General features: G+C 42.4%; 1 protein-coding gene across 4 annotated transcripts in view; it reads right to left on the bottom strand.

Moving 5' to 3' along the window:
- glt8d2 (glycosyltransferase 8 domain containing 2) overlaps positions 1-11,747 on the bottom strand; it is a 74,311-nt gene extending 62,564 nt beyond the window's left edge. For 2 of the 4 annotated variants that reach the window (XM_043709939.1, XM_043709936.1), the window contains exons 1-2: positions 11,386-11,747; positions 3,272-3,316 (exon numbers count right to left, since the gene is read on the bottom strand). In XM_043709939.1, the coding sequence (XP_043565874.1) occupies positions 3,272-3,290 (19 nt within the window). In that variant the 5' untranslated portion in view covers positions 3,291-3,316; positions 11,386-11,747. The remainder of the gene's footprint in view (positions 1-3,271; positions 3,317-11,385) is intronic. The other 2 variants (XM_043709937.1, XM_043709935.1) reach the window with 2 other exon arrangements.
- Between the last annotated feature and the right edge of the window lie 365 nt (positions 11,748-12,112).

Here is a 12,112-nt window from a genome sequence, read left to right on the forward strand (position 1 = left end):
AACTCAGCACCGCCTTCCTAACCTGCAATCTTCTTCCTGACCTCTCCGCCCCCACCCCACTCCAGTCTATCACCCTCACCTTGACCTCCTTCCACCTATCGCATTTCCAATGCCCCTCCCCCAAGTCCCTCCTCCCTACCTTTTAACTTAGTCTGCTGGGCACACTTTCCTCATTCCTGAAGAAGGGCTTATGCCCGAAACGTCGATTCTCCTGTTCCTTGGATGCTGCCTGACCTGCTGCGCTTTTCCAGCAACACATTTTCAGCTCTGATATCCAGCATCTGCAGTCCTCACTTTTTCCTTCAATAGAGAATAGATAACTTTCTGTTCTCTTTCAGAATAACCCTCATAGTCCACAATACGTTGCTCACATTACTAGTGACTCTTCCAAGGACAAAGTTCAATTTTCTCAGGCCTAACATCAATAGGAAAGTAAGAAAAAAGCAAAGCAAAGTGCAGATGAATCATAATGAACCCATCTCAAAAACACAAAGTAAATAGACTGGATGGATTTACATATCTAGTGAAGACTGGAGACAGACTCCACCTTTGCCATGCAGATCTTTTGCCTAAAAGAAGAAATCCAACAAAGGGAGAGCAGGAGGGAGAACAGGAGGAATCTTCTATAATGCAAGCTGCCCCTACATTCCAAAATGTAAGTCAGGAAGAAAGCCAAAATTGAAAAGAATCTGGAAGTGCTGCATCACAGGATCTACCTACAGAATAAAGTGAGTCAGAGTCTTTGATTAAGACAAATTAATTAATGTCACAGTCTTAGTTAAGTTGGTAGTTGAAGTCAAAGTTCAGGAGTCAGGTCAGACATGTTGATAGAATCCCTTTAGTGTGAAAACAGGCCATTCAGCCCATCAAGTCCACACCTACCCTGTGAAGACCATCCTATCCATACCCACCCCCTAACACATCCATAACCTTGCATTTACCATGGCTCATCCACCTAGCCGACACATCCTTAGACACTCTGGGCAATTTAACATGGCCAAACCATCTAACCTGCACTTCCCTGGGCAATTTAACATGGCTATACCATCTAACCTGCACATCACTGGGCAATTTAACATGGCCAAACCATCTAACCTGCACTTCCCTGGGCAATTTAACATGGCTATACCATCTAACCTGCACATCACTGGGCAATTTAACATGGCCATACCATCTAACCTGCACTTCCCTGGGCAATTTAACATGGCTATACCATCTAACCTGCACATCACTGGGCAATTTAACATTGTCAAACCTTCTAACCTGCACATCCCTGGGCAATTTAACATGGCCAATCCATCCTACCTACCCATCCCTGGGCAATTTAACATGGCCATACCATCTAACCTGCACATCCCTAGGCAATTTAACATGGCCAAACCTTCTAACCTGCACATCCCTGGGCAATTTAACATGGCCAATCCATCCTACCTACCCATCCCTGGGCAATTTAACATGGCCATACCATCTAACCTGCACATCCCTGGGCAATTTAACATGGCCATACCATCTAACCTACCCATCCCTGGGCAATTTAACATGGCCATACCATCTAACCTGCACATCCCTGGACTGCTGGAAAATTGGTTGGAGAAGTACAAATGGCAAACAAAGAATTAGCAGAGGAACTGAGTAGGTATTTTGCATCAGTTTTCAGGATGGAAGGCATCAGCAGCATACCAATAGAATCAGGGGGCAGAGGTGAGTGTAATGACCATCACTAAAGAGAAAGTGCTGGGGAAGCTGAGAGGTCTGAAGGTGGATAAATCACCCAGACTGGAAGGACTAAACTCCAGAACTCTGAAGGAGATAGCTGAGGAAAGTGTACAGGCATTGGTGATGATCTTGCAAGAATCACTGGAGTCAGGGAGGGGTCCTAGAGGATTAAAAAATGACCAATCTAATACTTCTGTTTAAGAAGGGATGGAGGCAGAAGACAGGAAACTACAGGCCGGTAAGATTTTGGAGTTCATTACTAAGGATGAGATTGCATCATACTTGGTGAGATAGGGCTGAGTCAGCACAGCTTAGTCATCAGGAAATCTTGTCTGACAAATCTATTGGAATTCTTTGCAGAGGTAACGAGCAAGTTAGACAAAGGAGAGTCAGTGGACATCATCCATTTGGAATTCCAGAAGACCAATGGCTGGTGCCACACAGGAGGCTGCTCAATAAGATTTCCTGATGCCCACCTGTGTGGACAATGGAAGGCAGGCTGCTCATGGAAAGTTCCCTGAGATGCTGGGCAATTTAACATGGCCAATCCATCTACCCTACCTGGTGTTTTCATATCAAGTAAAACGTCAACTTATTAATGTTCATGATACAATGGAATACAAATGGGAGTTTCTCATCATATACACAGTGTTTCATTTTGCCTATTGTGGAATAAAGCAGTTTATAAACATTAACTGCAGATTGTCTTAGCTAGTATAAATACAACCTCCCTTCGAAATCAGGAAAATTCGATGCATATTAGAGAGTTTCATTGTGTCATTGCTATGTACCTATGTCAATAGATACAGGGCAGGGGGAGTCACCTACTAATAAGAAGCAAGCCATCAAGCCACATAAGTATGAACTTGAGTAAATCAACACCACACTCTCAAAATCATAACATTTTCCAAAACCAGCTTCTGAGATTAGAGCTCCTATCATCCCAGCCCGATTCTTTCCCAACTATGGCCAATTTTGCCTCTGTGAAATGCTTTTGGACATTGTGGGAGTTATTAAGTGGGAGTAGGTTTGGAAAAGCTAAGCGCAGGGTAAGCACCACATTGCTGTGACAACAGCATCTTGAGCTTGGGCCATTTTAACATCTGGGCCTTGTATTCACCCATCGACTGATTAAAACCATGTGACCCACGGCTGCCTGGTAAATGACAATTAGGGAGTTCCAGTAGGATCCCTTAAAGTGTAAAGAGGGGAAAATTTCAGATGTGACATGGAGTCTGGCCGGCAAATACCAAGGTCTTACTTAAAAGCATGGAGGGAACATTTCACTCAGCAAGGTACTCTCCTCAAAACACATGGTAAAAAAAGCACTGAATTTTTAATGGTCCAGTAGGACACTCTTTCACATTCATGTGAGAAGCTACATCCTACAATAAATGGAATTCTCAACCACTTCCAAAACAACAATGCAACATAATCCGCAGGGAATGGGTAACAGTCTGTCTTAGTCTGTTCAAAAACCTGCTTGCCACCCTTCTGTCCCAATATCTGTTGAAAGTCAACAAGTGTGAGAATCGTTCCTTTCCAGTGTACTTACTTTTTCTAATGAATGCCATTCTTTCCCTGTTACTTAGCAAATGGTCTGTTGGGATAATAAGATGAAGAGAAGCATTAATTAACAAAAGGCTTGAAAAACTAAATAAGCCCCAATAAAATCACACTGGACTCTTAAGAGGATTGTGTTTACGGTGAATATTGGCCACAACTTCTGCCACCATCAAATGATGCCAGCTTGTGAGTTGAGCCACATTCCTTGCATTGGGCCTTCATTCACATGCTACTGGCTCCTGTGGGAGACAATCAGGTAACAAGAAAACACAAATGCAGAGACAAATGGTATCTTGCAGACTGAGCACAGAGGAAAGCTAGAGCAGGAGTAGCCCATATTTGAGCTGGACCCCATTCATTACAATCATGGCTTATCTATAGGCTCAACTCCAGCTTCCTGAGTTATCCCGAAACCTCTGACTTCCCTCAGATTCCAAAATCTATTGATCTGACTCCTGAATATATTCAACAACTGAGCATCCATTGATGGTTAGAGAATACTAAACATTCACATCCATCAGAGCGTATAATCTTTTTTCAGTTCATTTCCATATCCTTTTCCCAGTTCTAAATGATGGCCTCTTAACCTGAAACCCCTGAAGCTCCATCCAGGGCAGGAGGTCTCTCAGCATTTGGGCTTTTGAACCTAAGAAGAATGTTATTTTTAAAAACTCACTCACGGGATGAGGGCATCACTGGCTAGGCCAGTATTTATTGCCCATCTCAATTGCTCAGAAGGCAGTCAATAGTCAGCCACTTTGCTGTGGGTCTGGAGTCACACATAGGCCAGATCAGGGAGGGATGGCATTTTCCTGTCGTAAAGGCCATTAGAATTTCAACATACATTTCAATGAGATTGTCACCTCTCATTCTTTTACTGTTAAGCAAGTATAGGTCACTCTACATTAGTTCTCTTGATAGGCCTGTGCTCGAAGTTCAGATAATAGTCTGGTCAACGTTTGTTGCCCCCTCCCCCCAACTTCTAATGCAAATGTACGGTACCTTGGAGAAGGAGACCAAAGTGAGGACAGTCCTCAAGTTATAGTTCCAACGAAAGTCCTATAACGTTTACCTTGATCATCAAAGTGCCTTGTATGTCCATTTTCCATCCTAATTATTTCTTAACCAGTAATTGAGTGGAGGGGGCTTCAGTGACACTGACAGAAGGCCAGAGTATTTCTGAAGCTTACTGAGAGAATCCCTGACCCTCCTGGGATGTGTCCCAAAAGCAAAATCTTGTGTGGTGGGAAAACTGCATACCTCGCGGTCCTTCCCCCCCCCCCCCCCCCCCACACACACACACACACACACACACAAAACAAGCCCCACCACAACCATTTTTCAACCCTGCCAATAAGTTTCAACCTGCAATGTTTCTAATGGTATGGCCCAGCCTGGGACAATGGGATACATCAGGGTCCAATAACTGAGGGCAAATGGCTCTAGGTAGCCCACTGTCTTCAGGTCAAGGGGCAAGGCTTCTCTGCTTGAGTAGGGGACCAGGCCCTAGGCCAGGAGTAGCACTGGGTAATGTCATTCCTGCCCCTGACCTGGACCCAACTATAAATCCAACGATGGTTATTCTAACTGTTTTATCACCAGCAGGAATGCCTTCTACCTTCACTCCCAAGTGGGCTTATGAGTTGCCAATATGCTGTACCCCCAATGAGGAGCATTTTTTTACATGTAGCTGTAATGGAAAATGTGGCAGCAAGTTTTAGTACAGCAAGCTCCAATAAATAGCAGCACCAGTTGGTCGAAGGACAAAAATTGGCCAGAAGACCAAGGAGAACTTCCTGTTCTTCACATTAAAGTTACAAGACATTTTATATCCACCTGAGAGGGACACCGTGTGAAAGACAGTCCCCCAGCAGTTCAATGTTTAAGGGGAAAATGGTGGCATTATGGTATTGTGATTGGAGCAGTAATTAAGAGGTCCAGAGTAATACTGTGGGGAATGCAGGCCCAATCCCATGACAGTACTAGGCAGAATTTAAACTGAATTAATAATTCTGAAATTGAAAGTTAGTCTTTGTTATGGTAACCATGAAATAATCATGAAATGTTATGAAAACCCATGTGGCCCAAGAAACTGCAGAGATTTGTGAACACATCACGCAAGCCAGCCTTCCATCCATTGACTCCATCTATACTTCCCGCTGCCTCAGGAAGGCAGCCAATGTAATCAAAGACCCCTCCCACCCCAGTTATAATCTCTTCCAACTTTTCCGTGGGGCAGAAGATACAAAAGCTTAAACACACAAACCAACAGATTCAAGAACAGCTTCTTCCCTGCTGTTAACGACCTCTCAAACTTTAAATTGAATGTTGATCTTCCTATTTGTGCCTCTTCTCTGTAGCTGTAAGACTGTATTCCTCACTCTGTTCTATTACTCTTGTGCACTTTGTATATGATCTGCCTGCACTGCACACAAAACAAAACTTTTCACTGTATCCAGTTACATGTGACAATCATAAATCATATGAAATCAAAAAGAATCAAATAATCTCTTTCAGGGAAGGAAATCTTCTGTGATCTCCAGAATCCAGATCCACTACAATGTGCCTGCATCCGCGGGACAAATGAAAAACAATACCTTCCTCAGCCCTGCATTAAGAGTGTCAGCTCATCTTTTTGCACTCAAGTCTTCTGATATGGGTGTTGAACCCTTTGATTGCACTCAGAGGGAAATGGTTTGGAAGAAGGGAAAGAATGATCAAACCATCGATGGTGCAGTGAAGCCTTCACTCTCTGCCCATCTTTAAAAACTCTGTACACTGTACCTGAAATTATTAGTGACTGCTTGTACAGTTCACATTATTTTGTGAAACCGTTGCAACCAATAAACGGCTAAACAAGTTTCAAATGTATTTTAAAATAGTTAGGTTTCCAATTAGAAAAGCTAATGATAAAGAATGCAAGAAATGAGAGGCCCCACAAGCAGGTTTCAGCCCCACATGCAGGCTCAACTCTACTTTCCTACCTGTTGTCAAGAGTCTTCACACCTCCACAGAACAAGAATCTGGCTATCTCAGTCTTAAATGCATTCAAGTAGGCAGCCTCTCGCTGCTCTCTCGGTAAGATCATTGCAAATATTCAAGATCCTCTCTAAGAGAAGACATTCCTTTTTATCTCCATCTTAAGTGAGGCAACTCCTTATTCTGAAATTCTCAATTGATATTTCCCCACCAAGGGAAATGTCATCTCGGTGCTTAACTTAATAAAGTCCCGTCAGAAACTTACATGTTCCAGTAAGATCATATCTCATTTTTGTAAACTCCATTGAAAGTAGGACTACTTGTTCTAACTGCAAAGACAACTAGGAAATCCTGTAATGTAATACAAATCCTTGCCAAGGTTTGACCTAATTTCAGGCCATCGGACACATTACAGTTGAATAAAATGCATATCCACCCTGTGATGGAATCTTGGCAGATATAGAGAACCCAAGCCTTTGCTTAGACTTAGTAGTTACGAAAAAAAAAGTTAGTAAAGGAAGTTATGCAGATGAACAGGCTTACTGACCTACTGGAATATACTATCTCCAGCTTTATAGATCATATATTTGCATTTTCAAGAAAATGAATAGCATCACACCACAAGATTTATTAACCTTTAAATCCAGACCACTACCTTGGTAGCCATCATGTGGAGCTGCTGGTGTTGGACTGGGGTAGACAAAATCAGAAGTTAAACAACACCAGGCTATTGTCCAACAGGTTTATTTGAAATCACAAGCTTTCAGAGCACCTCTCCTTCATCAGGTGAAGTCAACCTGGTGCTGTGTGACTTCTGACTTTCTTTTAACAGAAGCAGAACTGCTGTAGACATAAATCCACCTTCAGTATCAATCCAAACACTAAGAATTAACATAGTAATTATTTGGCAGCATCTGTGGTGAGAAAACAGAGTAAATATTTCGAGACCGGTCTGCAGACTGTTGTTTGAAATATTAACTCTTGTCTTCTCACCATCAATGCTGCTAGATCTGCTGGGTCTCTCCAGAAATGTTTGTTTTTGTTTGTTTCAGAACTCCAGCATCTGCAATTCATTGTTTTGCAACGTATTAATGGTACCATTCACTGGTAGAGCTTTCATCTTTGATGAAAGATAATGGGTTTAAATTCTGCTCCAGGGCAATGCTGAAGGATTAGTGCACTGTTGAAGGTGCTATCTTTCAGATGAGATAAACAAAGATTTTGTTTGCCTTTCAAAAACCAAAATATTCCTTGGCTTGATAAAACGACAGGGAGTTTTTTTTTAATTTTTCGTTAAATACCCTGAAACAGATTATCTGATCATTACCAGTGTTGACTGTGGAGGTTTGCTGTCCAAAAATTGACCACCATTTTTTTAGCCTGTCAACAGATACATAACTGTGTCTAGGGAGGTTTTGTGATGCAGTGGGTATTGTCCCTGCCACTGGGCAGAAGCTCTGGGTTTACGCCCCACCTCAGGATCTGATATCTCCAGAAGGTGGGACATATTACAGCCAAACAATTATCAACTGGCAGATCTTTCTGATATGCCTCCAGCAGTTGATATGAGTGGGAACATTTCCTGGTCAAGCAGACTAGCTGTAGTGCTTGAGTAGGGGTTCTTACTGTGAGGGTCACCTCACTCTGCGCAACTATGACACACACTGTCTTTAATGGACTTGAAGACTGTGAAAGGCAAAAGCTGGTTATAACTCAGCTGATGAACCTCAGTAGATTCCAAGGTCTAGCACTACGTGCTGAGGGACACACTAAAACTTGGAGTGGCTGCCGCCAAAGCACAGTGGGGAAAGACCACTGTCTGAGGTCTTTCTGCCAAAGTTAAATGGGGGTCCATTCAGATATCAGACCGTCCTAGTGCCTCAAATATATGTAACTATTAGTATTGAATGTATAACAGAGGTTTTTGGTTTGTTGGGATAGAGTCAATATGAATGGTCTTTTTGTTTACTTAACATGCAACAACTGTACTTGTGACAATGTATATATACAGGGAGAAAGTGAGGACTGCAGATGCTGGAGACCAGAGTTGAAAAATGTGGTGCTGGAAAAACATACCAGGCTAGGCAGCATCCGAGGAGCAGGAGAATCGATGTTTCGGGCATAGGCATGAAGAAGGGCTTATGCCCGAAATGTCGATTCTCCTGCTCCTCGGATGCTGCCTGGCCTGCTGTGTTTTTCCAGCACCACATTTTTCAACAATGTATATATACAGACAGATTTTTATGAATAAGGTTTATGAATAAGTATTTTAATGAATATTTTTTAAATTAAAAATAGTATGAAACAGGGCTGAAGATTAACATCTCAACCAAGATGACACTTACAGCAGTGCAACACTTCATCAGAACTGTAATGGATATATGAACCTATAATCTTCTAACCTAGAAACAAGAGTACAGAGCCGCAACTGACATCCAAATGGTGCTGTTGATACTCCAGTTATGATCTTTGAATGCATAGGAGAAAGTGAGGACTGTAGATGCTGGAAGATCAGAGTCGAGAGTGTGGTACTGGAAAAGCACAGCAGTTCAGGCAACATCCGAGGAGCAGGAGAATCAATGTTTCAGGCAAGAGCACTTCATCAGGAATGAGTGTTGATATATGAGTGTCTTCCTGTTCCTTTTCTTGCCTATGAAGTTTCTTCTCAACATACAGCTTTGGCTAGCACCCAGAACAACACTAAAACACCATAAGATGCAGGGGGAGATAACAGGCCATTCAATCCATCAATTAAATGTTCCACCATTTGATGAGATCATGGCCAATCTGATAATCCTTAACTCTACTTTCTTGTCTTTTCCTCATAAACTTTGATTCTCTTACTGATCAAAAATCTGTTTCGTTTAGCTTTGAATATACTTAGTGACCCAAGCTCAACAGCATTCCACAGTAAAGAATTCCAGATTCAGGTCCCTCTGACAGAAGAAATTCTTCCTTATCTGTGACTAAAATGTGCAAATCTTTATTCTGAGATTATGCCCTCTGGTCCTCAACTCTGCAACAAAGAGAAACAGCCTTAAAGTTCAAAAGCAGAGTCAGTCAGCACTTGCATTAGGTGACTTGTAATTTCCACTGGGTCCCTGTGTGAACATTTCCTAGTCAACTCACAAAAGCCGAATGGACTTCCAGCTTCCAGCTTTCACCATATACTTCCGGCACTATCAGGTAAAAAGCTCTGAGACAATAGCTCCACCCACCATCCTGGGCTATATGCTATTCTACAAATGTTTAGTTTAGAATTTTGGTTAAACTTCAGGTACACCACACTAACAAGACTTGTGATCATGTATTTGTTTTTTAATAAAACATCGTAATGTGTTACATAGGAGCGTTAGCAAACAATATAACAGCTAATCTGAGCCATCTTTTTTTAAAAGGGAAAAAAGGTTATTCTATTATTTTTCCTGACCTTCAAAAAACCTTAAGAAGCTGTTCAGATGTCAAAGAGCATCCAAGGTGGGTGGCATGGTGGCTCAGTGTTTAGCACTGCTGTCTCACAGCACCAGGGACCCAGGTTCAATCCTAGCCTCGGGTGACTGTCTGTGTGGAGTTTGTACATTCTTTTTGTGTCTGCGTGGGTTTCCTCCAGGTGCTCCATTTCCTCCCACAGTCCAAAGATGTGCAGGTCAGGTGAATTGGCCATGCTAAATTGCTCATAGTGTCAGGGGAGAATATAGGGTAGGGGAATAGGTCTGGGTGGGTTACTCTTCAGAGGTTTGGTGTGGACTTGTTGGGCCAAAAGGGCCTGTTTCCATACTGTAGGGAACCTAATCTAAGTAGGGCATAACACTGAGGTACAGCTGGCACAATTACAAAGGGCTTAATGGGCCTCTTTCTATGTTGAAACTATTCTATTATTCAATGATCTCAGGGCAACAGGCTGAATATCTAGAAGTTGTCTTGAGGGGCCAAATAGCCACTTTGTTTTGTTCATTCATGGGATGTGGGTGTCGCAGGCAAGGCCAGCATTTATTGCCCGTTTCTAATTGCCCAGGGGGCTTTTGAGAGTCAACCACGTTGCTGTGGGTCTGGAGTCAAATATACGCCAGATCAGGTAAAGATGACAGTTTCCTTCCTTAAAGTGACCCATGGGTTTTTGCAACAAACGACAACTGATTCGTGGTCATCATTAGACTTTTAATTCTATATTTGTTTGTTGAATTCCACCACCTGCTGTAACAGAAATGTCACCTGGATTAACAGTTCAGCAATAATACCAGTTCTTCCCATGAACTGTTGCAGCTCTAGCAACAGTAATAAATAATCCAGCCTCTTTTTAAAAAGTCATGATCCAATTGGACCAATCCCTTCCAGGGACAAACAAAACACAGAACTGGTCTCAAAGGAACAGATAAAGTCAGCAGGCAACTAAACTTTACCAGGATGCAAGAGGCTCTGCAGATTTACAAGTAGCAAAATATCAGCTTGTAAATATTGACAAGATTTTTTTTTCCCATTTAGCGATGGGTTGTTGATGTCACTGATGGAGCCGGTGTCCATTACCCATCCCTAGTTGCCCTTCCTGAGGTGATGGTGAGCTGCCCTTTTGAACCACTGCAGTCCAGGAATGGTGGAGTCTCGACAGAGGGTCAGAACAAATTATTTCAAGAAGTGAAGAGTTTTTTTTATAAAATACTGTACAGGAGTGTCTGTTTTAAACAACAGTATGACGACGAATGGCGAATCAAACGTTTGCCAGCGTCACACTGCTAATGGGTTTTCTCGTCCACAGCTCAATGGGAACAGAGTTGTTGCATGTTATTTTACTCTTTATTAATACAGCCACTTCTGTTTTTGGTGCATTTATTTTTATTTTAAAATGTCGATTCCAAAATACTGGAGTTGCCTTCACCGCTCCGCCCTCACTCCAGAAATATGTTTTGATTCTATATAATTGTCCACAGAGTGAAACTTTGTGCTGACGTTGTGCAGTTCCGGGCAATAAATCGGATTGCATCAAGGGTAAACATTTAATTTTATTGCACAAAGGCTAAAGACTTAATTTGAACACATTCAAACCTGGAGCGGGCTACTGGGGAACCGATCGAGATTATAAGAAAGAAAAGCTTCCGTATTTGTAAACTGTATAAAACTTTAATTTACCTCGTCACTTCCAGACTCCAGCTCAGTATGTCGGTGTCAATATTTTTTTTCCCCTCAATAAAGAACAATCGATTCTCTGACCCCCTTCTTGCAATGTACTCCTTTAGGTAAACAAAACAAAAAATGTTTCCCCTCCCCCGCCCTCAAACTTTGAAAAGTCGAAAGTGGGACAGATGTGGCGAGATATCCTTGCTTCTTTTCCACGCGAGCAGTCGGGGAGGGAGAGATAGAGACAGTGTAAATGAGGACCAGATGGTATTTCAATTCCCCATGCAGGCAGTCAAATCCTGATATTCCATTGTACTTCCCTCTCCTTCTTTACCCTGTCCCTCCCTCTGCAAATTACAAATTCCATCTGTGGCTTGCACATCAACTCTGACCACGAGACAGGACTGAGTGGGAACGCGACTGTGAAACAGACGCCCACCCAAGCACTCAAACCACTTGTTGTTAAAATCTCGCTTTTCACATTTTCCCAAATATTGACAGCTCGGTGGACACAACTTGGCATGAATTGATCTTGCGCTCTGAAGGAGGTCTTCCATTTATAGAGCGCCATTCCGTTATTTCATGACTCTCCAAGGTTCTTTTACAGTCAATGAAGTATTTTGCCAAGTGTAGCCTTAGACATGTAGAAGGTACATGGCATTTTCACTGGATTGTTAAACCAGAGACCTGGGTAATGTTCTGAGGACCCAGGTTTGAATCCTGCTACAGCAGATGGTAG

This window comes from Chiloscyllium plagiosum, chromosome 19 (genome assembly GCF_004010195.1).
Source record: "Chiloscyllium plagiosum isolate BGI_BamShark_2017 chromosome 19, ASM401019v2, whole genome shotgun sequence".
In the NCBI taxonomy this organism is placed as follows: Eukaryota; Metazoa; Chordata; class Chondrichthyes; order Orectolobiformes; family Hemiscylliidae; genus Chiloscyllium; species Chiloscyllium plagiosum.